The 24404-nt window shown below is 43.6% G+C and overlaps 3 protein-coding genes across 4 annotated transcripts in view; 1 reads left to right on the top strand and 2 right to left on the bottom strand.

The window, feature by feature from the left end:
• The window catches only part of mtmr1b (myotubularin related protein 1b), a 22900-nt gene extending 13354 nt beyond the window's left edge, over positions 1-9546 (bottom strand). Inside the window, exons 1-6 of one of the 2 annotated variants that reach the window (XM_063203608.1) lie at positions 8846-9546; positions 8243-8354; positions 2375-2450; positions 1776-1870; positions 1141-1248; positions 67-168 (exon numbers count right to left, since the gene is read on the bottom strand). In XM_063203608.1, coding sequence (XP_063059678.1) covers positions 67-168; positions 1141-1248; positions 1776-1870; positions 2375-2450; positions 8243-8354; positions 8846-8982 — 630 coding nt within the window. In that variant the 5' untranslated portion in view covers positions 8983-9546. The remainder of the gene's footprint in view (positions 1-66; positions 169-1140; positions 1249-1775; positions 1871-2374; positions 2451-8242; positions 8355-8845) is intronic. The other variant, XM_063203610.1, reaches the window with a different exon arrangement.
• Positions 9547-10273: 727 nt separating this feature from the next.
• zgc:110222 (uncharacterized protein LOC550336 homolog) lies at positions 10274-11577 on the bottom strand. Its single transcript, XM_063203613.1, has 2 exons — positions 11012-11577; positions 10274-10596 (listed from the first exon to the last, which is right to left on the bottom strand). The coding sequence occupies exons 1-2, from the start codon at positions 11268-11270 to the stop codon at positions 10388-10390; spliced, it is 468 nt and encodes a 155-aa protein (XP_063059683.1). The 5' UTR covers positions 11271-11577; the 3' UTR covers positions 10274-10387.
• A 360-nt stretch (positions 11578-11937) lies between these two features.
• The window catches only part of septin4a (septin 4a), a 29726-nt gene continuing 17259 nt past the window's right edge, over positions 11938-24404 (top strand). The window contains exons 1-6 of the mRNA XM_063203611.1: positions 11938-12168; positions 15068-15294; positions 15999-16098; positions 16650-16746; positions 16931-17017; positions 19448-19571. Coding sequence (XP_063059681.1) covers positions 15122-15294; positions 15999-16098; positions 16650-16746; positions 16931-17017; positions 19448-19571 — 581 coding nt within the window. The 5' untranslated portion in view covers positions 11938-12168; positions 15068-15121. The remainder of the gene's footprint in view (positions 12169-15067; positions 15295-15998; positions 16099-16649; positions 16747-16930; positions 17018-19447; positions 19572-24404) is intronic.

Below are 24404 nucleotides of genomic sequence, written 5' to 3'. Positions count from 1 at the left end.
TACCCCGCCCTGCCCCCTTTGGCGTGTCTGATGATGAACCTTACTACTGCACTACACTTAACTCACCAGATCATGGGAGAGAGGAAACGCAAATCGGGTCAACATCTCCAAAATCTGCAGCTTGCTCTGTTCTTCCTTTTTGTAGGCAAATCGAGGATTCCTCAAGTCCTGCAGGGAGACAAAGGGCAAAGACAGAGGTATGTCAGCCAGGTAGCCTTGTATCTGTATTCATTCATTCATTCATTCATTCATTCAATGATCCATGCATCCATCCATCCATGCATCCATCCATCTATCCATTCATTCATTCACTCATTAACTCCCTTCATTCATCCATACAAGGATGCAAGGATTTTTGTTTGCCACACCATGCATAGGCACACATAGCCTACTATGAATGTATAACAACCAGTGACATGTAGGCTGAGTTGTCAAAGTGCTTGCAGTGCTTCATTCATTCATTTATTACCTCCACCAAGGAGGTTATGTGGTCCTCTAAGTTTGTCTGTTTGTTCACGGTGCGTGTGTGTTACTGTCCACCAGAGGGCAGAGGTGTGCTCTCTTGAGCACTTTCCTAGTTCATTACAGTAATCATCCCACTCATTCTTCCCAGTCATCCTTGACTTTTGCATCTGATTTATAGATGTGTGTTTGATGATGCTGTGATTCTGTCTGTGACTGACTGACTTTGCAGACTATCTTTTTCTTGCCTTTTTTTAACTTTATTTGACAGGACAGTGTGAGAGGTGGACAGGAAGCGAATTGGGAGAGAGACGGGGAGGGGTCAGCAAAGGACCCGGGCCGGGAATCGAACCCGGCTCAGTCGCATGGCCTACTTTGCAGACTATCTTAAGGCCCCTGGTGATCTCTCTGTGTCATTTGGTGTAGTGTTGTATTTGGTGTATATTGTGATTTGATGTGTGTGTATTTGACAGACTTTGCAGACTATCTCGAGGCCCATGGAGGCCCTACTCTGTGTATTTGGAGTAGTGATGCATTAGGTGTATATGATAATATATAAAAAAATAATAATAATATATATATAAAATAAAATAAAATTATCTCTCTCCCTCATCCGCTGTAGTGTTCTATATGGTGATTTGATGTGTGTGTGTGTGTGTGTGTGTGTGTGTGACTGACTTTGCAGACTATCTCCAGTCCCCTTGTGTTCTCCCCGTGGTTCTGCACTCCGATGGTCTCCAAGCGACTGATAGCTCCCAGATTCACGTCCAGGACAAACGGGGGATCCTGGTGCCATGGCAACACAAAGCATGCTATTTTACATGATGAACACTCACTCACCCACTCTCACAAAGACACAAGGGAGCTTTGCTTTGCTTGATTTGTTCAATCATACAATACGATACGATAAGATACAATACGATAGAACTTAATTGTCAGTTTGCATTGAAATTCATTTTGCGTCCCTGAGCAAGACTTGTTTAAGACAGGGCATACACATAGCATTACAAGACTACTGCACATGTGTCATGCAAGTGGAGCACAAGCACTAATTGACAAAAACAGAAGTAGGGACCTGGGGCTAGTAGCCTAGTCACAGATAAAGGCAGAGGACACAGGCCAATATACAGTCATAATATGGCTGCAGATGAAAATTGCAAATGAAATTAAAATGAAAATTGCAATATGGCTTTTTTCAATACTTTCACTGACAAGAGTAAAGTTTCAGTGTTGCAGAGGTTTTTTTTTTTTTAAATAACAGACTATCAACTTTAACTGAATCAAACAGGAGCAGAAAACAGATTGTGTTTTACCCGAGCCAGGCTCTTAAAGAAGAGCTTGTAGTCTGTGATGGTCAGAGTGCCGCTCACAGCCCCAGAGAAGGGACAGATGTACATCACATCTTTGGCTGAAAAGAGAACAGTTAGTCTTGCATGATGCATTATGAACAGTGTGTGTGTGTGTGTGTGTGTGTGTGTGTGTGTGTGTGTGTGTGTGTGTGTGTGTGTGTGTGTGTGTGTGTGTGTGTGTGTGTGTGTGTGTGTGTGTGTGTGTGTGTGTGCGAGCGTGTGCATGTGCATGTGCATGTGCATGTGCCTGTGCGTGTGTGTGTGCGTGTGTGTATGCGCGCATGTGTGTGTGCGTGTGTGTGTGTGCGTGTGTGCATGCAAATTATGTGTATTAAGTGTAAACTATGAGTGGGTTGCAATTGGCACGGCTCGTACAACACAGTCCACATAGGACATGATTTGCTGTCTTTCAGCAGTGATAGAGATTGTGTGGCCTCAAGTTCATAATATTTTAGGTGTGTGTGTGTGTGTGTGTGTGTGTGTGTGTGTGTGTGTGTGTGTGTGTGTGTGTGTGTGTGTGTGTGTGTGTGTGTGTGTGTGTGTGTGTGTGTGTGTGTGTTCACCTATGGCTTTGATGGACTCTCCCGGGATGCGTGGGGCCTCCTCCAGCTGGGCCTGCTTGTTCCCATCCCTCAGAGCCTGGCAGACACAGAGAGAGAGAGAGAGAGAGAGAGAGAGAGAGAGAGAGAGAGAGAGAGAGAGAGAGAGAGAGAGAGAGAGAGAGAGAGAGAGAGAGAGAGAGAGAACCAGACAGCACACTATCATTACACAACACTAATAATAATACAGTACTCAGTCAAGCTGGGAAGACACAATACAAACAGGAAAAATATGACATGGAGCTGATGCAAATAACTGAAAAATATGAGTGTTTTATGTAACCTGACAATGTAACCTGACTACAACATCTCGACATGGTCGAAAGTACTGCTGAAGGAATTACATCATAATGATACAGTAAGAATCATAAAATGTCAAACACACTCAGGTCAGAGTTGTCTGGAAAACCAGATGTGGACAATGATTTTGTTCAAATGACTAGACACCAAGAGCATTGACCACAATACAATGCAATGGCTGAATATAAAGTCGACACAACTCAACTGCAATCTGATCTTTACAAGACACAGAACGAGCATTATGAAAGACGATAGAAGATAGAACATAGAATATGGAACATGGAACCTACAGTATAACATGGAACACAGCCTGTAGAACAAGAGAAGAACACTGTGGCTCAACACATTCCAAAAGATATGCCGAATAAAAGAAACGTTTTGAGTTTGAGGTTGTTCTTCTGCATAACTTCTCCACCTCCTGAATAAGCAAGTGTTCCCCCAGGACCTGGAGAAAGTATATCATCTCACCGCCAACCCAGAACACAAACAGAGAAAGCACTGCCGCGCCGCCGTAAGATACAGACTGTGGAATGCTGGTGGAGCCCCAACTAAACATGCAATCATGACAGATTTACAGGCTGTTTTTCTAACGGGCCCTAAAATTAAAAGCTAATTCCCCGTGCTATAAAAGAGGGTGAACCAGGGTCCGGTGCAGGAGTTTATATTACACAGGGCTGTGCACGGCTAGCACAAGGCTGTGCAAGGTAGGCTAACTACATGGAAATACAAACATCAGCCGCTGGCAAAAAGCAGCATAATATTACCCATTGTAATCTAAACAGCATGTGATACTGGGTGTAGGAAAAGTACCATTTATTACACACTAAAAGGTCAATTTTGGGGGAAGATAGCGTTTTGGGTTGGTGAAAATACAATGCAACAAGGTATGCGGGAAAATAAGTAATACTAACTGTATTTGTATAGCACAATTTCATACAGGACATGCAGCTCAAAGTAAGAACGCGTTCGAAGACCGAAGAAAGAAATGTCATCCATCCAACTGCAACTCTCTGGCCAATTTGACAATGATCTCAGTCCCAAGTGCCAAGAAGACCACATCTGTGTGTGTCAAGGCAAGTCTAGGCCTGAGTAATGTGAACTGTAGCCAGCCCAGCCGGACCACCACCACATACAGCTATTGTCAGGTTCCAGCCCTTCCACATGGGAGCAGAGCAGGCTACGCAGAGCAGAGTCAAGCAGACCCAGATGCTGCCTCAGGCCTCGCGGGGCCCACAGCTGCTTTGGCCTGCTCCACCCAGCACTACATAACATACGTGTAGCATGCCAGTGGAGTGGTGTCTGTAGCATAACATAGCATATCAGTGGAGTGGTGTCTGTAGCATAACATAGCATATCAGTGGAGTGGTGTGTATACATAGCCAATGCAGCCAGGGCTTGACACTGGCACCTGCCAACTGGCCAAATGCTGGTAAAACTTGGCTGTGGCTGGTAACAATTTCAGTGTAACTAGCCAATTTGGCAGGTAGCTCATTCTGTGATGATATATCAGAATAGCATATATTCTGCACTTTGCCCCTTGTCTATCAATAGTTTGTATTTAAGTTCCAGAAAAGTACCGTATCTGAGCTTTTTCTGGAACTTAAATGCAAACTATTGAGTTAGTTCTATTTGATTGTTTTATTTCCATGTAGAAACCCATGCACTCATCTTCTTGCTTTAAGCACCTCATCTTCTGAGGTTAGATGAACAGCGTCATGATTTAAAAAAAAAATGTGGCTAGTAGAAAAGTTAATGTCAAGCCCTGAATGCAGCACTGTAAAGCCTACAGTAAACATAGTTGTACATGTAACATACCATCGTAGTGGTGCGTCTAGCATAGAATAACATGCTATGTGGGCACACCATAACATAACATACTAATGCAGTGTGGTGTGTATATTGCCCTACAAAGAAAAGTGCAATAACTACATGTTTGGGCAAAATTGAGTTTAGACACCTCCTTTATCTTGTGACAAAGCCTTATGGTCAAAATGTGTCCTGTGATACTGCTATGTCAAATGTGCAGTAACTACAATATCCAACCTAATATCAATGCTTTGAAGGCCTTTTCTCAGTTTCAATGTTGGCGTAGTTACTGCACTTTGCCTTTGTAGGGCAGTGGCATAGGTGTGTATAGCAGCTGCTGTAGCAGTGGAGTTGGAGCTAAGGCGGTGGGAGCGGCGCTGGGGCTGGTGAAGGGGTTGGGAATGAGGCTAGGGCTGGGGTTGAGGTTAGCCCCATAATGCATGCCGTACCACCAGTGGCACGCTGTAATAGTCAATTGAAAGGCTAATTACCATAGTATTACTCTACTATGACATAACAGAGGGCCTTAGTAATGTACTATGACTCGGTCATTGCCATTCTGTTAACAGCAAATTCACAACGCTAAGTTTTAACAGGTTAAGAAGAGAAGGGGATCCAGGTGGGTATGGTGATAGGGCTGTGGAAGTGTAGCCTAGAAATCTAGACGCCCTTGTACGGGTCTGGCTCGCTAGGCTAGAGGAAGTGCTGAGGTTGGGACTGAGGTTGTGGATGTGGATGGGGTTGGGTAAGTGTGTTGTGTGTAGGAACTAAGGTTGAGGCTTTGTGAATTGAGCTGGGGTTGACACTGGGGTTTTCCTGTTGGGGTTAGAGCTGTTTGGATTCGGATAGTGACGGACTATGGCAGTGGTTCCCAAACTCTTTCTGCCCCCATATCATATCATCTGTCGTATTCAAAATGTTGACCACTTTTGCTACATTTGTATTTGAAATTCACCACAGGAAAAGTATGCATACACCTTTTCACGATTACAAGTCAATGTTATTGTTTTTCAAAGTGTTATGACGTGTGACAGTGTATATGGCAGTGACGTGTATATAACAGTGTTAGACATGTATGTTATATGTTTTATGCAAGCATTCCCTCCTCTCCACGAGCCCCAGTAGTACCTCCGCGACCCCTGGCCTAGGGGCCCTGATCCCAAGTTTGGGAACCCCAGGTTCTAGGGACAAGGTGTTGGGGTTGTAGCTGTGTGGGTGAAGCTTTGGGGGTTCTGGGTGGTCTGGCTGGAGCTAGAGTTGGGGCTGGGTTAGGGGTTGTGTGAGTGGAGATGGGTATGTTACATAGGCGGTGTGATCGTTCTGGAGATGGCATGGGGTCGGGGGTTGGAGGCGATGTGTGGGTTCAGCTAGGGATGAGCGTGAGGCTATGTGTTGGGGATTGGTTGGGGTTAGAGTTGAGCGAGGTCTGGTCTTAGGGATGTGTGTTGGGGTTTGGGATGGGGTTGGGCCGTGCTCTCAGGATCCCAGCTGTGACTCTGTCATAGCGCATTGGAATGCTGAACAAACACACAGCCGGCGCAGAGAAGGGGAGAGAGAGAGAGAGAGAGAGAGAGAGAGAGAGAGAGAGAGAGAGAGAGAGAGAGAGAGAGAGAGAGAGAGAGAGAGAGAGAGAGAGAGAGCACGAGCACACAAAGGGCCCCATGCATCCAATTCTTGTTCCTGATCTGTTCACCACGGCTACACTGGGTCACCAGAGGGAAACGAGTGCCGAATAAGATACTGTTCAACACCCCACATAAAATCAGTGACTTACAAACGGCTACGCAGCTGGTCCATTTAAAAAAAGATAGCCTTTCTTTCTTAACACAGTGTTATATTGTAGTGCACTACTTGGATGCTTAACAGTCTACTGATGCTGCGTTTCTGGTTCCTTTTATCTTTGTGATATGTTCGAACTGCCATACAATTGAACTGTGTGGCAATGAAAGAGGGCTGGAATGATACCTTTACTATATATTTGTGTTATGATATGTTTCATTCAGCTAAATGCATTATACGTATAATCTTCATGACCTTGGCATGAGGATATAGGGACTGCCATCTGGTCATCAAAAGGTGTCTATATGTATAGCAAATGAGATGTGTAATACAAGATATAACCTGATGGAACTGAACAGTCTGGTGTGAAAATACAGTAAATATCCCAGTGGTACAATAAATAATCTCATCTAATCTTATCTAATCTCATCTGTATTGCAAGGTCATTTCCCAACCACAAAGTACACAATAAGTGACTTTGGAAACGATGTGTGTAAGTATCTGACGTTCCCTAAGGCATCAATGTCTACTGCTGTACATATACACACTTCTTCTGGACATCTTTATTGGTGACAAATGGATTTCAACATTTCAAGTCATCATTTCACTCACTGCAATTGAAATCACTTGAAATCACATGATATACATGACATATCCAACTCTAATGAAACTAATGAAACTAATGAAACGGACCTAATTCAGTTGACTGTGTCTTTGTGGAGGTGAATGGGCATACCATGTGAACACTATCAAAGATACTTAACATTTCACTTCAAATATTATCTGTAATACTATTACTATGTGTATCACCAAAGCACCAGAAACCATCGAGAGCCACTTTATTGGCGAGCTGACATCACTTGAAGAAATACAGTGAGTATGTTGCTGAAATCAAGAACTATGTGTTCTTAAATGCCCTTTGCCCTCTCACTTGTATCAACACATAGGGTGTGTTTTGTTGTGGTGACAGATCTCCAGACATAACAAGTTAAGATAAACAGACCATCCTTGTTCCACGTGGGGTGATGAACATGAGCCACAAGTAGGCAGGCACTCATCATGAGTTGTGTGAAGAGTAAAGTAAACTCTAGTGGTTTTACACACGAGTGTGTGTGTGAAAACATCTCTGAAAGCTTCACTTAAGATTTGAATGTCAAACACCATACTCTCTTTATTTGTCAAGTCTTCCTCTTCTTCCTCCTCCTCCTCCTCCTTCTCTCTCTCTCTCTCTCTCTCTCTCTCTCTCTCTCTCTCTCTCTCTCTCTCTCTCTCTCTCTCTCTCTCTCTCTCTCTCCTCAGTCAGTTCAGCACCTGCAACTCGTGCTTTCTAACTTTTGCAACACCGAAAGAGAAGTGATACTGTTTAAATGTTGTCTGGCCTCCACTGACAATCCATGGTTTATTCAGTGACCAAGTACCCTGTTTAGTTAATGGGTACCCAAGTTCCAGGAAGCTGTGACTCTGGAATTCTGAGACAACTGTGATTGTGGGATAGAAAGAGTGTTAATGTGCAGTTCACACAAACATCCATTATAGCCAGAGGCGGACTTTCCATTTGGCAAACCTAGGCAATTGCCTAGGGCCTCGACCAAATCTGTCCTGTGCTTAGGGGTCCAAACTGTCACACCAGTTGAGGTAAACACACAAAAAGTAGGCTTTGTCACTTATGCAAAGTAATCGAACATATGTAGGGGATAAATTCAGGTAAATTGGGCCACTTTTTTGCACAAGCGAATGGCCCAAAGTGGCCCAATTTACCTGAATTCACCATATGAGACAAATCACCTAAATAGTCTATATAATGACTTTTGAGGGCTCCCAAATGGCTAGATCCGCCCTTGATTATAGACCTGTCCCTTTACAGCACTGAGCTGACTCAGTGTTTGTGTAGTCTGCATTGGAAGTGCTGAGTGGTGGTTGAGAGAGGCGTGATAATGGGGTTCCTACCTTGTAATCGCGAGCCATTGGTTCAGGTGCCACGGGCCCGACTCCGGATATTTGGCTTGAGATTGTGGCTGCTATTAGCTGTTTGCACCATTCAACGTGTGATCCAGTAGGGCTGGTGTGGAAAAAGGGTCTGTCAGTGAGTCTTTTTTTTCTCTTCACAAATGTGCATGTTTTATCTTGCTGATATGTTTATTTTACAGGTCAATGATATGGATATAATGCATCTGAACAGAGTATGGGAAAGAAAGAAAGAAAGAAAGAAAGAAAGAAAGAAAGAAAGAAAGAAAGAAAGAAAGAAAGAAAGAAAGAAAGAAAGAAAGAAAGAAAGAAAGAAAGAAAGAAAGAAAGAAAGAACTTCCCCCCTGTAGAACAAACAAATGTATCTAAAGGCAAAGGTCATCAAACAAGGTAGACCTGAACACGTTTTGCAATGACATATCATGATGTTCTCCAATGACATCTGTAAAGTGCATTAAGCAACTATAGATGCAACCAACTTTGACCGCCTGAACAACACTTGTTGCCCACTTGGAGTCCTACCATATCAGAGTGTCACACTCCACTGCAGGCTATAACTTTAGTAACATCTAAAAGCGGACTCGCCTGTCAAGGGTCTCGATGCTGGGTTGTCTAGAACCAGAGCCTAAAGACGCGCCTAGGCTCCGGGGTGGCTTTCGAATAGACGCTTGTGGAGCACTGTACTCGGTTCCGTGAGATCCAGTGTTGATATGTTTATCCATGTCGGTAGCTTGAGTGTCCCATTAATTCGCGATAGTGGAGTGGATAGGGTGGTGTCTGTGTGTGTCTAGTCATCTGCGCTTTGGTGTAGTCTTGCGCGTTTGGCACGGTAGCGAGCAAAAGGCTGTGATTTTCTTCATCCAACCTCCAGAGTTTTCTCAGGCTTGCCCACGTCATCGTGACTGATACAGCGCTACCATTTCCCAAAATGCAATGGTCAAAAACAACTGGAATACGCTACTCGTTTACTCAAGAGTGCAAAATTGTAGAACTGATAGCCTGATTGACCTGGTTTTAGCTGTTTTGTTTCCTTCACAGTCCAACTGCAGTTAATATTTGCCTACACTGTCTGATTGAAACATTTGTCAAATAAAGCGTACATTAACATTTGCGTACAGACGTAGACCATCTTATGCAAGTTTCCATCGACGACGAAAATGTTTGATCTCATTAAGTTGATCTTACTTACTTTTATGTGTTTGACCACCACATCTGTTGAAAGCCGCAGCTGGTGATAGATTAACTGAACATTGCCCACTAGTGGAATATGGTAGTAAAGACACCCCAGTAGGAGATGCATTGAAGAGAAATATTAAATCATAATCATATTCTGGAGGACAATGTGTGTGGCCAGCTCGAAATTAGAGAGGGGGGGGTGGAGAGCTAATGCAGGCTTCAAAACTCACACTGTTTGCAAAATACTAAATGACAAAAAGGGACAAAGCAACGAAGGTGGGAGTACCCAATGTGGCTGCACTCTCTGTTCTTGTTTCCAGTGACCAACACAACCACACTGGTACCCACTCTGTTCCTTTTTGAAGTCGGAGATCCCCAGGATTGCAATGTGGATGTCTCTAAAGAGGAAGATTCTGTGTGTCCTCCTCTCATTCCTTGTAGCAACCATGAGGCAGTCATGGCTCTATGATTAGAGCAGAGGGTTGCAGGTTCAAATCCCACCCTTAAAGGCACCTTCAACTATGGCCGAAGTACCCTTGAGCAAGGCACCTGATCCCAATTTGCTCCAGGGACTGTAACCAATACTCTGTACCTACTGTAAATGCAGTAACTAAGTCGCTTTGGATAAACGCGTCAGCCAAGTGTACTGTAACCACTGTTGAACACACGGGTAGGCATAAAGATAAGTGTATGGGCCGGCTCCTTCTTTTTGACAGGTTCAATTGTTTTAGATAGGCCTAAGCCTCTTTTGTTTCATGTAGGCAATTATAATTGAAAGTTACATAGAAATAAAACAAGGAATACTGAAAAATAGCAAATAAGAATAGCAAAAAAGAATAGCAAACTGCTACATTGTTTATTGCAATGGTAACAAAAAGAGTGCCGTTAACGAAGACTGAAAAAAAACACACATCATTATTTTCACAATGTGTAAAAACATTGCCAAACAAATCAAGGGAGTAGCTGCAAGGGGATGTCCACAGTCCACACGTCCTTTCGTCCTCGAGCGTAGAGAGGCTGCTGTAGCCAGCGCGGGTTAGACAGGTAGGTGAGGTATTTCTGAGGCAGCCCAGTCAGAAGTGCTGCCTTCTCAAACTCCCTGAGCTCAGCAGTGTCCGTTTCATCTTCACAACACCAGGTGTCCCCCACATCCACCAAGCCTGGAACAACACATACGAATAGAGCACCACTCTAACATTACCATGTTATTGACTGCATTAAAGGGACCTGGGACCTTATTATGTAGAGTAGTATAGTATCATGTATTAATCCAAAGGGAAATTAAAGTGTCCAGTAGCATACATAAGCCACATAAACCATATAACACACACTAACATTAGGCTACTCTTAGCAAAAGACAGATCACACACACACACACACACACACACACACACACACACACACACACACACACACACACACACACACACACACACACACACACACACACACACACACACACACACACACCCTACCGTAAACACACACACACACACACACACACACACACAAAGTCCAGACAAAAATTATACAATCAAATTGTATGATTTGGTCATATAATAAACGCCAACAAACCTGCAATAACTCCTCTACCAAATCTTTCACCAGAATCCAGTAGTCCCTCTATCTGTCTTTCAGTCATGCCCAAAGGCCCTGCAAGCATTTCTCTCCACTCGTTTCCTTCCCAATCTTTCTGGGCGATGTGAATGGCAAGAGTGCTGTTCTTCATGTCAGCCAAAAGAGGTCGCCATCGTGTCTCAATAGTTTTCACACCATCCAGTATGAAGCCTGCGTACGGCTGCCTGAATGAAAGGCAACCTACTGATAGAGTCATGTTTACAACTCAGCAGTCAGCGCTGTTGTCCGATTAGAAATATAAAAACTTATAAACAATGCACTTATATTTCTCAATGCTAGCGCCAACGAGGTCACCAACATCTTCCTATGGTGAAGCTGCCTAGACGCGCGTGCGGAGACGCTCGAGGTTTCGGTTTGGCTTTACAAAGTCTACGTTGACAAAAGACAATGTTAAATAATCAGATATACATTTCTATACATTGTTTAGACTGCTTGCGAATGGAAATCCACGCGCGACGTATCAAAACACCAGTTTTCAGTGGAGGAGAAATGCGACAACATCCGAGTTTGTCAAAATAAAAGTATTTCTCACATTCATCATGGCGCGTCATAAAATTCATTCTAAAAGTAAATTTAAACATCTCTGGAAAAGTACAGAAAGACTGAAAATAAGCTTCATCATACATCCAACATTATTTAATTTTTTCTTTCCCGTTCATTTTATCTGAATTCTATATCTATTTTTCTTCAAAACAGACATAGACAGTATGCACCATAAAATGGTAGAAATAATATTTCAAACTTGGATGGTTTGCTTGGTTGGTGGAAAACAATTACTGTCTACTGTCAAAACACAACCCTACGTCACACTGAGCGACATCATCTGCTACATGGCCTGTGCGCAACCGAGTCGCTCAGTGGGACATCCAGATCGGACTGTTGCGCTGATGCGTCCCTTGTATGGGAGGAAATATTATCAAGTTTGACACCGACTCTTTAAGTTTTACTTGTAGGCAACGTTAGCCTACGTTTTTGAGCCGAAACAGGTGGACGGCATTTTCCTGTAAACCCTGGTGCGCAAAGAAACCATCCAAACATGTCCATGGAGCGTTCTTCATCTGTGCACAGGTTTAGGAACTCCATGCACAGACGAGGTGAGTGAAGATGAAAGTATGGCATTAAAAAGAAGACAACATTCGACTGTTCATTTGGCGCAGTAAATTGGTGCTTTATTTAATTGCAATATACTGCTTGATGAGGGCTATTACGCACACATCGTTAGAACTCAAACATGTTGGATTTCCTAACTGCTGTTTTCCTCCTTTTCGATCTTGCTTGTTTCATCTGGAATAAAACAGAGGTATGGCATTTGTAGACGTTGCTTACATCCTGACGTGTAGCCTATGTTTAGTGATACCAGTGTTGTGTTCTAATAGTTGACGTAGGCCAAAAGTGTATGTATTCCTGCACCCCCATCCACTCTTCCAGTGCCTCCGCCATGCCGCAGTAGGAGATCAGGAGCATTAGCGGTGGAGATTTAAGCATCCTGGAATAAGGTTGTGGATAATTGGAAGTGACAGGTAGCCTAGTATACCTCCAGACTGACGGGCTGCTCACGCATCTCGTGGAAGCTTCCGCATGGAGTTTGCAAAGTTGTTAAAACCATAACCCTGTTTTGACTATGTTGCATTCTTCACGCAGGTGTCTTTTTTCCTTTTGCATATTGTTCTAGGCTGCCCAGAGAACATTCCTAATCCTAACTCTGTCATAGTTTATTGTAGCACTTTTTAAATCATAAACTTGACCACACCATGGATTTGGCATTGACATGTACCTAGCACAGGTGAAGTTTCCAGTCCCTTAAAGATCCTTTAAGTGCTTTCCTGCTCCTCACCCACTTCCTATGTTGAGACAGTCCTGTCTGGCATCTGCCGTAGGCTACAGGCTGCTATGGCGTGCCCATGATTCCTGTATAATGACTTAATGGGATCACAGTTAGTGTGCAGGCTCACAAGGCCGGCCCTGCGGCCCTTAGAACATGTTGGTGTCTCACATGTGTTTGTGTAGTCTGCTATAGTGTAGGCCTACATGGCACATTGGAAGTCCCTGCTTTAGTCCATGTTTCATATGTTTTCGAGCAAATAGTACTGAAAAGAATACAATAGAATAGAATAGAATAGAATAGAATAGAATAATAGAATAGAATCAAAGAGGCCTTGTATTATCATTGTCAAAGAAGCCACAAAATCCAAACCTTATAATGTTCATAGATGCGTGTAGCATTAGGATAACTACAAACCCCAACTCCGATGAAGTTGGGACGTTTGGTAAACAGTGAATAAAATCAAAAGGCTATCATTTTCAAAACATTCAATCTATTCATTAGATGGAGAACAGTGAAAAGACAACATATTAAGTGTTAAAACCGAGAAAAAAATATTGTTTTGGGGGACATATGTACTCATTTCTAATTTGATAAATCCAACACGTCTCAAAAGAGTTGGGACGGGGATCAGTGAAATTTAGTAAACATCCAAATAAGATAAAACAACAAAGAAGAACATTTCAAAATGAATTGTACTGACGGACAATATAGGTGTCCAGGTATAAGATCATCACAGAGAGGCTGAGTCACTCAGAATTAAAGATGCAAAGGGAATAATTACCATAGTTATTACATACATTTTTGAATTCCCTTTGATTTACCACGATTGAGTGTATATAAGACATATTTTTGTTAATAAAATCATTGTATAGGTTCATGACATCATGAAATATATATTGGCTGTAGTCTCACTCTAATTCCTGGAGTGCTAGAGCTATTTAAAATTGACCATCTTAAGAATGCTTAATGCATGAAAATGATACAGGGGTTTAACATTCTCCTAAGCACCTGAGCTCACTTGAAATAGACCCAGAAGACATGGGAAACTGTCCTTTGCTTACAGAAGTCAGCAGAAGTTGTAGAAGTCCATTCTTTTTGACAATAATAGAGCATTGCACATCCTGTGCTACAGTGAAAATGGACCATCCAACTTGTGTTAGTGCTAGCTTCAAAAGTCAGCCTCCATGATGGCATGCGGATGCAGTAGTGCATTGGTTAAGATGTTTTCACTCATCTGTAGAGTTAAATACAGTGCTGAATGGTATAAATGGGTTTTAAACAGCATGAAAAGCCACTCATGCATTATATTTTGAAGGGAGATCTTCGATTACTGCCACATAGTAAGGTCAAATTGCATTCTCTACTATGTTTTAACAGTTTGGCTCCATCATAAGGACCAGCAGGTGATAAAATGGTGGGTTTTTGGTCAAGACCTGTCACACTGTAAGCACTACAGAAAGGAAAACATTGCAAAACATGACAAGGAATACACCCACCATTTAAGCTGGTGAAATCATTTAACACTGTTTTTTATATAAAATCATCTCATCGGTTAATGTATTTAACTGTTAAGTGTTGTCTTTTGTTTTGTTTTTAGTCTTCCTCGACATTTGCTGCCATTTATTGTCCCCGTCCCAACTCTTTTGAGACGTGTTGGATTTATCAAATTAGAAATGAGTACATATGTCCCCCAAAACAATATTTTTTCTCGGTTTTAACACTTAATATGTTGTCTTTTCACTATTCTCCATCTAATGAATAGATTGAATGTTTTGAAAATGATAGCATTTTGATTTTATTCACTGTTTACCAAACGTCCCAACTTCATCGGAGTTGGGGTTTGTAATAAATGACTAGAAAAGCGCACAGAGAGTGCACCTCCACCCACTGGTGGACAGAAACACACATGCACCACAAACTAACAACCGACATACAGAGGAACAAACTCGGATGATCACATGACCTCCTTGGCAGAGGTGACCATGTGTAGCGAAGGGGAGTAGAGTTGCCTTGCTGAGACTCAAACCCAGTCCTTCGGGGGTAGTAAACTGGGGCTCTGACGGCTACACCAAACATCCAGGCTTGTTGGTGAGACAGTCAGAACAGACCCACAACCCTAGTGATGGTTATACTCCATCACACCATGTCTTTGTTTTTCCATTGCTCAGTTGTCCAACTTGTCCATCGACGACGTAGAGGATGCGGAGCTGGCGGCCTACACTATGCGGGACATGCCGCCTCGCATGGGTGGCAGCGGCGGGCACACCTTCCCCCGGGACATCCCCACCAGGGAGAGTGGCAGCCGGCCCCACACCCCCACCTCCTCTCCCCCGCGCCTCAGCGGCTCCATGGGCCGCAGCGGACACCTGGACCTGGAGCCCATCAGCCTGCGCAGGTGGGTATAAGAACCTGGCCCAGTAGTAAGTCAGGTTAAAGGTAGACTATGTACATTTTTGTAAAATAGTTTACTTACAAAACGTATGCTGCCCATTCATTCCACTGTTATCTTTTCCATGAGTATTGTCACACCACTAGCAATTTCTACGTATTCATTATGACTTGGAAAATAACACTTTTCATTAAAATGTGGATCCTCACGTGTCCACCATTTTGAATGTCTAGTAATATAGACATCTTGCTGCAAAACGTGCTGAACTTTGGTCCGACTGGTAAATATTAGTTTATTACTTAGTACATCTTCTTGAAAAGATCAAATTTGGGAATGGGCAGAATAGTTGCAATGGCAATATACCGGTAATAGCAGCTGTAATGCCTTCAGCCTGGTATCCTCGTTTTTCTTACGTAAAAGACACCTGCAGTCTAGTAGTGTATATGAAGAACAGGTTTACCACTTCCTGTAGGTTAACCTAGCCTGGGTTATCACTTCATTTTGTTCTTGGGGCCCTGCAGTGGCCAACCGGTAGGACACTCGCCTGCCATGCGGCTGACACGGGTTCGATTCCCAGCCCGGGTCCTTTGCCGACTCCTCCCTGTCTCTCTCCCAATTCCCTTCCTGTCCACCTCTCTCACTCTCCTATCAAATAAAGTTGAAAAAGACCAAACAACAAATCTTAATCATGTTCTTGGAATACTCCCCAGGTCCCACATCAGCTCCCTCAGCTCTCTGGACTCTGGACCCCAAAGCCCCTCGCGTCCCAAAAGCCCCTGGGGCAAGCTGGACCCCTACGACTCTCTAGAGGTGTGGTTGGTTTGTCATTGTTGGTGTCTACATGCAACTTTTACTTTGCCTGACTCTGGCACGAACTGTGTAGTTCCGCTCAGCTTCATGAGCTCCACTGCTAGGCCTGGGAGACGTAAACTAATTGTCCCAATATGCAAGTTTGATCATACTTGATCTCAAGATTCACACGTCAGTCACTCACCAATACTGTACATGCCTGTGATTTATATGACAAGTGTTAAGCAAAATTGATCATTTATTCAGTGTGTATTCACAAATTTCTGGTCCACTGCCAATTGTAGCTTCATTATTGATACAATCATAATAAGGCCCTAGTAGGCCCTTAGCACACGACTCATAAGTCTCCTATACAGACAATAATTAGCCATGTATTAGTGGCTAATGTGAAAACCCCTTTCTAAAGTGTTACAGCAAGTTTTACTAAGCTACATGAAGTTTTACCAAGCTATATTTTAGAGCTAAAGAAATAGAAAAGCAAAGGGAGGGATGAAATAAGAGGCAACTGATTTCACACTATTACAAATGCATTACTGTATCTATTGTTTCAGGACCAAGACAAGGAGTATGTCGGCTTTGCCACGCTGCCAAGTCAAGTGCATAGAAAGTCTGTGAAGAAAGGTTTTGCATTCACTCTAATGGTGGCAGGTAAGTAAGCCAGTTGTTTGACTTTACCTAGAAGCCATTCACAAGAAAAAAATGCAGAACTCATCCTGATCTCCATTTAAAGCATTGTCACACAGAGGCCAGCTGCCATATGCCAAACATGCTTACTGTACACCAAGCACCCCAGGGCGGACTAGTGAAATGATGTGTTGCGTATTTTTTGAAGGAGAGTCGGGCCTTGGGAAATCCACTCTGGTGAACAGCCTGTTCCTGACAGACATGTACAAGGACAGGAAGGTGCTGAACGCTGAAGGTGAGGAAGACTGCAATCATTACCGAACATGCATGAGGCCAGAAGGCTTAGCTGAAAATCAAGCAAATCAAATTTCAACATGAATTTGTAATGCTTACAGCAGGGCTTGAAAACGAAATTATTTTTCAAACGTTCCGTTCCGAACGGTTCAGGCAAGTTTCAGTTTAACGTTTTCGTTCCTGCAATCGTTCCCCCACAAAAATATCGTTCCTGAACCGGTTCGGAACGAAAAATAACGTTCGTTCTTAACGTTCCTGCAGTGTTTAACGGCAATATTAAGTCTATTTTCGTGGACTTTATCTTAGAATAGACGTACTCATTATTTCCCCTTGATTTACACAGCTATTCTCAAAAATAATAACACACCCAAAAACACTCAGATGGGCTATCCATCCTGGCAGATTTAACCGGATGCCTATAATTTTATATAGCCTATGCCAGCCCAGTAGCGGTGGGTGGATGTTGATTAGGGAGGCACAATACAGAATAGCCAGAGAGAGTTTTAAAAAATAGCCGGAGAGAGTTCCTAAAAAAATCTCTGGAATAGCGCAGGTAAACGTCAGCATAATAAGAGGTGTCGATAGGCATGGATTTCAGTTCTTGCCTAGCTCTAATAGGCCATGATGAGGTTTGCAGCAAGTGAACCGTGTAAGTAAAAGGGACACAGTTTGGAGCCATAAAAAATCCCAAACTGTTTTGAGATGTGCACGATGCAAGGGGTCACTAGTTCTAGAGAAGGGACAGGTTGCATAGTCTGAAACCTCGGATATGCTCTCAGATATCGGCTACCAACCATTCCAGTGCAAGTCCATCACCACAAAATCGGAGACCTTTTGTAGCCTAACAGACAAGCGTCACAAAATAGTAAGAGTTTCCACGTAGTCCATCCCATCAGCCCAGCCCTCTGCACGACAGAAGAGAATAATAACTTAAACAACAACAAATGCGCAGTCTTTCTCTATCCCTGCTTGTTGTCACACGCGACCTACTGTTATTCGTGATGACAGCCAGGAAATATTGCGCAATAGGCTACTGAGGAAACCATCGAAACATTGAGCGGGCCAGCTAACGTCAGCTAGCGTCTGTCCATCTGCCACGAATGACTTTATCCCGCATTGACCACAACAACAGATTTATCGTCTATAAGACGTCCTTGATTACAGCACATAAAACACCAGCTCTCACCTCTCTTCTCTACAACCGACAGTGGGATACACTGCGCACAACAAACGCACTTCAGTAACTTTACGACAACATAATTTGCCATAACCGCATTGAACATCGAGGCACTCGGCGGTGCCATTACAAGTAGTAAGCTAAACATGACTTACCCACCAGTTGCCTCTCGAGACGAGCACTCTGCGAATTAGGTTCATCAAATCGCCTATCCAATTCCTTTGCAAATCATAGACTGTATGGTCCAAATACTCTGTCCCTGTAGGAATCCCAACACCGATCTCAAGACATGTTCTCTTTTGCTCTCCATGGTGTCAATATAAAACTCTGTAGGCGGCGGCCTACTGTCCGTGAATGAGACTGAAGAACAGCGCGGGTAAAGTGTCATTTCTCTTACAAAAACTTATTTGATATTGGTGGTCAACAACTTTAGGGCGGGTTTATTAGAGCCAACTTCCAATCACTACGAGAAAGCCAGGAGAACAGACAGTTTAGTTCTAGTTTCCTATCAAAATCTCTGAGAAGCACATCCTAAAATTTACCCAGGAAGCTTCTCCATACAATGCACAGTCGCACTCTGATTGGCCAATGCTCCTCAATATTTTATCAATCGGCGGCAAGAGCTCAGGTGAAGCAAAATGCTGTTGCTGTATACATGTTTCCCCTCATACACGTCAGTAGCCGAACTAAAAGACTGCTTGTCGCCATGGTTACTCCTCACACAAAATCGTGCACTTGTATGAAATATAGAGAACGAAAAGAAAACCGTTATTAACCGGTTTGTGGATTTCAGAATAACGTTTTTGTTCCGGAACACTTGAAGACCATTTCGTTTTCGTTTCCGTTTCCGTTCCTTGTAAAATTCCATAAAATTTCGTTCGTTTTCGGTTTTCGTTTTCGTTCCTTGAACCGGTTCAGAGCCCTGGCTTACACTACCCTGGACTTGTCAGTACCTGAGGTTTTTTTTCAGCCTTTCCCGAGATCCTGGTCATTGTAATGGGGGCAGGTGTTTGTTTACGGTTTTTTTTTTTTTTTTTTTCTTTAAACATCTTTATTTATTCCCAAAAGCATTCAAAAGGTTATGCAACATCAGCAGACAACTAGCAAACAGTGACCCTACCACATATTTGCTCAAGCCAATTCAATGAACCAGCAGAAACTCATTACCTCTTTAACTCATTACCTTATTACTTTTTATTTTTTTATTATTTTGCATCAATTAAGTTATAATTGAATGTATTGCTTTTCCCCCAGAGAGGATTATGCAAACAGTGCAGATCACCAAGCACACAGTCAGCATTGAGGAGAAGGGGGTCAGACTACGACTGACTATCGTGGACACACCTGGTTTTGGAGATGCTGTCAATAACACAGAGAGGTACAGTATCAATATCATCTGAGTATTAAGATCTGATTTTGGACTCTTGTTTATGTCCAGCCAGGCCCACCAACAGGGGTGGGGGGTGGGGGGTCAGTGAATAAAGCGAAGGACAGCACTCTTCAGATTTGTCTTTGTTTATTCACCTATGAGCCCTTCTTCTGTGTGCAATGGCAATGGAGGTAGAGGGGCAAACAGGTATGTTGTTCCAGGCCCAGGGAGAGAGGGGGCCCATTGCATTGTACAGTAATGTGTTGAGATGGGGGGCCTTTCTGATGATTTGGTCTGGTCAAAGCCGTCAGCAGCCCTGTGTTAAGCACTGGTGTGATAGGCCTACTCATTAATAGCCTTGATCTCATTAGCCGCGCTTCAGCGGCCCGGGGCCGCCCGGGGCTCAGGAGAGTGGCCGGCTCGGAGCTGCCGGCCCCGGGCCATTTTTTGCCTGATCGGACTCATAGCCGACCCCAGGCACATTCAGGTACACGCCTTGTTTGTGAAACGTCAGTTGGGCACAGCCCACTTTCGCCCCGCATCAGCATATAGAGTCAACATGAGCAACACGCAACAAGCCAAATCACAGAAGGACAACAACAGAACAACGACAAAGAAGGAGAAGAAAATGGAGCAAACTCTGCTGGAGCAGGTCGCCGTTTGGCTCGTAGCCTACGGACAAAGACGACAAGAACTGCAAAGAAAATGGCTTGCCTTTCAAGAACAGTTTTATTACATGGCAAAGTTGTCGATTCAGAAGCTGTATGGGACGCAGCGCATGTTAAGAAGACAAAGACGCATGAAAATACGAGCAGCTCGACAACTGAGAGTGAACAGAAGGAGACGTGCGAGAGCACAGGTATGTATCATAAAATTGGTGGAATTTTTCCAACATGCATTTCGAATAAAAAAGTCCGTATTATGTCCGTATTATGTGTGTAGTGTTTGCCAGTAGTCTAGGCTATGCTCGTAAACATGGCTGAATGCTAGCAGGCTAGGTTTGGAATTAAGTAGGTAACTGACCCGGCGAACTGAGTAGCATAACGTCGCTAACCAAACCCCTTCTGTTTATTTGTCGCAGCTTGTTCACAGCTACTGCACTGATGTGATGTGTCTGAAATCAGTGTGGACATATCCACGATCGAGTGACTGGTGGGAGCACACCGCCATGGCCTACAACGATGAGCAGTGGCTGAACGACTTCAGAGTGTCCAGAGAAACGTTCGACTACCTCTGTAGGGCACTGAGGCCGGCATTGCAGCGACGAAACACCTCCTTTCGGCTGGCTATTCCATTGGAGAAACGAGTGGCCATCGCGCTGTATAAACTGGCATCAACCGTTGAATACAGGACTGTAGCCAACTTGTTTGCTGTGGGGAAAACTACCGTGGTGACGACTGTGCACGCCTTCTGCCGAGCCGTCATATCCTACCTCACACCAAAACACATCAAGCTACCCAGCCAAGCAAAACTGGCAGAGATGGCAGACTAGGCCTACTTCGAAACAAGATACGGCATTCCTCAGTGTGTGGGCGCCATAGATGGGTCGCACATCCCCATCACCAAACCACCGCAATACCAGTCAGACTACTGCAACAGAAAGGGATGGCATTCCATCATTCTGCAAGCGGTTGTTGACGGGAAAGGGATGTTCTGGGATTTGAACGTTGGCATACCTGGTCGAGAACACGATGCCACGGTGCTGAAGAAGTCAAACATCTGGTGGTGGGCCCTCGGTTCGGATGCTTTGTCAGGCAGAGTCAGAAACATCTGTGGTACCGACGTGGGCTACTTCATCCTTGGCGACTCTGCGTATCCTCTGCAGAGCTGGTTGATGAAACCTTTCCCGGACACTGGTCGACTGACACAAAGTCAAGAGCTGTACAACAAGAGGACAAGCCGTGCCCGCTGTGTTGTTGAGCATGCCTTTGGGCGGTTAAAAGGAAGATGGAGGTGTCTGGGCAAAAAAAATGAATGCAGTGTCACAGTTGTTGAGGACATGGTGCTGGCTTGCTGTACACTGCACAATCTTTGCGAGCAAAACCTGGACGCATTCCTTGCAGAGTGGGACGTTCCGTCACAACTTGCTCAACCTCTCCGCGTGGCAGAGGAAGGGGAAAATGCCGACGCTGGAGCTGTCGTAAGACGTGCATTGGAACAGTGGTTCGCTGAACAGCAGTAGCCTAAAGCTTAGCTGCTATGGAAACAGCAGATTGATGGGCAACACAAAATGAACGTCCTCTTCGTTAGCGACAGGTGTTTTTCTGACCTTATGTGTGTTTGATGTTGCCTATGTTGGCGTGCTTAGCCACCGTTATGACCTTTGTGCCTACAAATAAAGGAACGAATGTATCGAAGACACGTCTCTGTCCTTTCTATCCGAACATGTGGTTTTGATAGTTGTCTGCTGGGTAGACAAATGTCTTCCCAAATAGCCTGTGTATTGATATGTGAAGTTATCAATGTTACCACAAGATGGCAGTATGACCCCTGGGTATATAAGCAGTGTGCTTTGCAGGAGTCATCACTTTTAACAGGTAGTTCAATCGAGTTACATTAAAGACTCTGACCAGCAATCGGTGTGTGTCTCGTCAATACATGGTACCAGGATAAAGGCTTCGAACCGACGACGACAAAATGAACTTTATTCGACAACCTGAGGAGTTGAAGTTGACGGGTAATGTCAACGAGAACTGGAAGCGGTTTAAACAAAGTTTTGAACTTTATTCGCTAGCTATCGGTCTTCAGAACGAGGAAAGGAAGATAGCGCTACTGCTAACTGTAGCAGGGCGAGCCGCATTGGATGTCTACAACACGTTTACCTTCACGGAACATGAGGAGGGCAAGTACGATGTTGTAATGAAGAAATTCGAGGATTATTGCACACCGAAAAAGAATGAAACGTACGAGAGGTATGTGTTCAGGAACAGACTTCAGAAAGAGTCAGAATCGATTGAACAGTATGTCACAGACTTACGCCTGAAAAGTCAGTCATGCAACTTCGAGGGATTGCGTGATTCAATGATAAGGGACCAAATTGTGATTGGGGTCCAAGACAACAAAGTGCGGATGCAATTGTTGAAAGAGTCTAAGTTAACATTGGATAAGGCAGTCGAGATTTGCCAAGCGTCTGAGTGTACAAAGGCTCAGCTAAAGACTTTCAATAGCAAAGACAGCGAGACTGTTGAAGTCGATGCAGTGCAGCGCGCGAAACCGAAAGCAACGTTGCATGCGAAGAAAAGGGATGCAAACCCCGGGCAGCAGCAGCAACAAAGGCAGCAGCAGCAGAGGGAGCAGCGCGAGATCGGGAACTGCGAGAGGTGTGGGATGCAGCACGCGCCGAAACAGTGTCCAGCCTTCGGGAAGGAATGCCGCAAGTGTGGAGGAAAGAACCACTACGCGAGGACCTGCTTCTCAAGGAAGGTGCAAGCCGTGCAGAGAAAGAGCGACAGCGAGGAGGAGTCGTTCTTCGTGGATGCAATCTAGTCTAGACACATTTTTCATATTTGTGAATGTTAGAAGCATTTTTTAGTAAAAGTTGGGAACCTATTTACTTAACATAATTTAAGTGTGCTGAATTCAACTAGACTGGTTCCCAAGCTGGATTTTGAGGTTTTGACAGTTAAATTTGAAAAACAAAATGGCTGCCAAAATACGCTATTTTTGACAGAGCATTTTTACCAAGTATTGCTGTTCTTGGAAATAAATGCTCTTTTCTAACATTTTGTGTCCCAATAATGTGTCTTGATGAATGTATCTACTATAGAGGATTTTAAAAAGTATAAAATAGCTTCTAGAATGCTAATAATGCTAATATTGTAGGTGTTAGCCTAAACGTTTCAAATATTTAGCTTTTCTAATAAGATATTTGTAGCCTATGTGTGTTTATATGGTTAAGAAAATTGATATAAATATTTTAGAAATACTTAGCATAATGTGCAGTATTTAGTGTTTCCAAAAAATCACTTAAAGTTGCTATTAGCTCTCTGAAAACTGTCCAGAAATCGCTAGATGACACCATGATATTACATATAACATCAGTTATTTTGTGTCATTTTGAAAAATGTTCAGACATATTTTATAAGATACTATTGCATACATTTGAGATAGTCTATACATGCTACTCAGCCTGATTGTTAGTGGCCAGACATGTCTTGAAGATGATGGAATTGGTAGCAAGGAAAAACTTGCTCAAAGTACAGTTCTGAATGAGGCTTAAGTCCTTATTTATTGTGTCAGTGATGGCAAAAAATGGACTCCAACACGAAACATGTCGGTCTGGCTTGTACTCTTCATCAAGCTATTGGGTAAAAGACCTAATACGACAATTCAACCTGGCAGGTCATTGTCTGAGTTACAACCAGGTCCTCCAAGTCCAGATCCTCCTTAGCTGAGAGCACTGTAAAAACACTGAACCAAGAGAGTGGTGCCATTATTCCAACAAACATTGCGGCAGATAAATTCATCCACTACACATGTGATAACATTGACATCCTGGATGAAACACTTGATGAGAAGAATACTTCCCATTCAACACAAATGGCAGCATGGCAGAGAGGCCAACCAATTGATGATTCAGTTAAAGATATGAGGTGTCCACTAGACATAGGCCCTACATTAAATGTGCCAAATGCCCTGATGGAACTACATCCTCTCAGGATTACTCCTAGGACATTCAAACCAACTTTTTCAGCACCCATTGCTGAATCATGCTTTGGAAAATCTGGAGAGGAGCATAAGTATGCTAAACAAGCAAAGACCACGGACCTAGCTTTCTTCTTGCACTGTCAAAACTTAGACATGAAGACTTCTTGGTCAGTGTTCAATCAGTCACTGTCATCA

Source organism: Engraulis encrasicolus, chromosome 7 (assembly GCF_034702125.1).
Source record: "Engraulis encrasicolus isolate BLACKSEA-1 chromosome 7, IST_EnEncr_1.0, whole genome shotgun sequence".
In the NCBI taxonomy this organism is placed as follows: Eukaryota; Metazoa; Chordata; class Actinopteri; order Clupeiformes; family Engraulidae; genus Engraulis; species Engraulis encrasicolus.
This window is presented reverse-complemented; position numbering and strand designations above follow the sequence as displayed.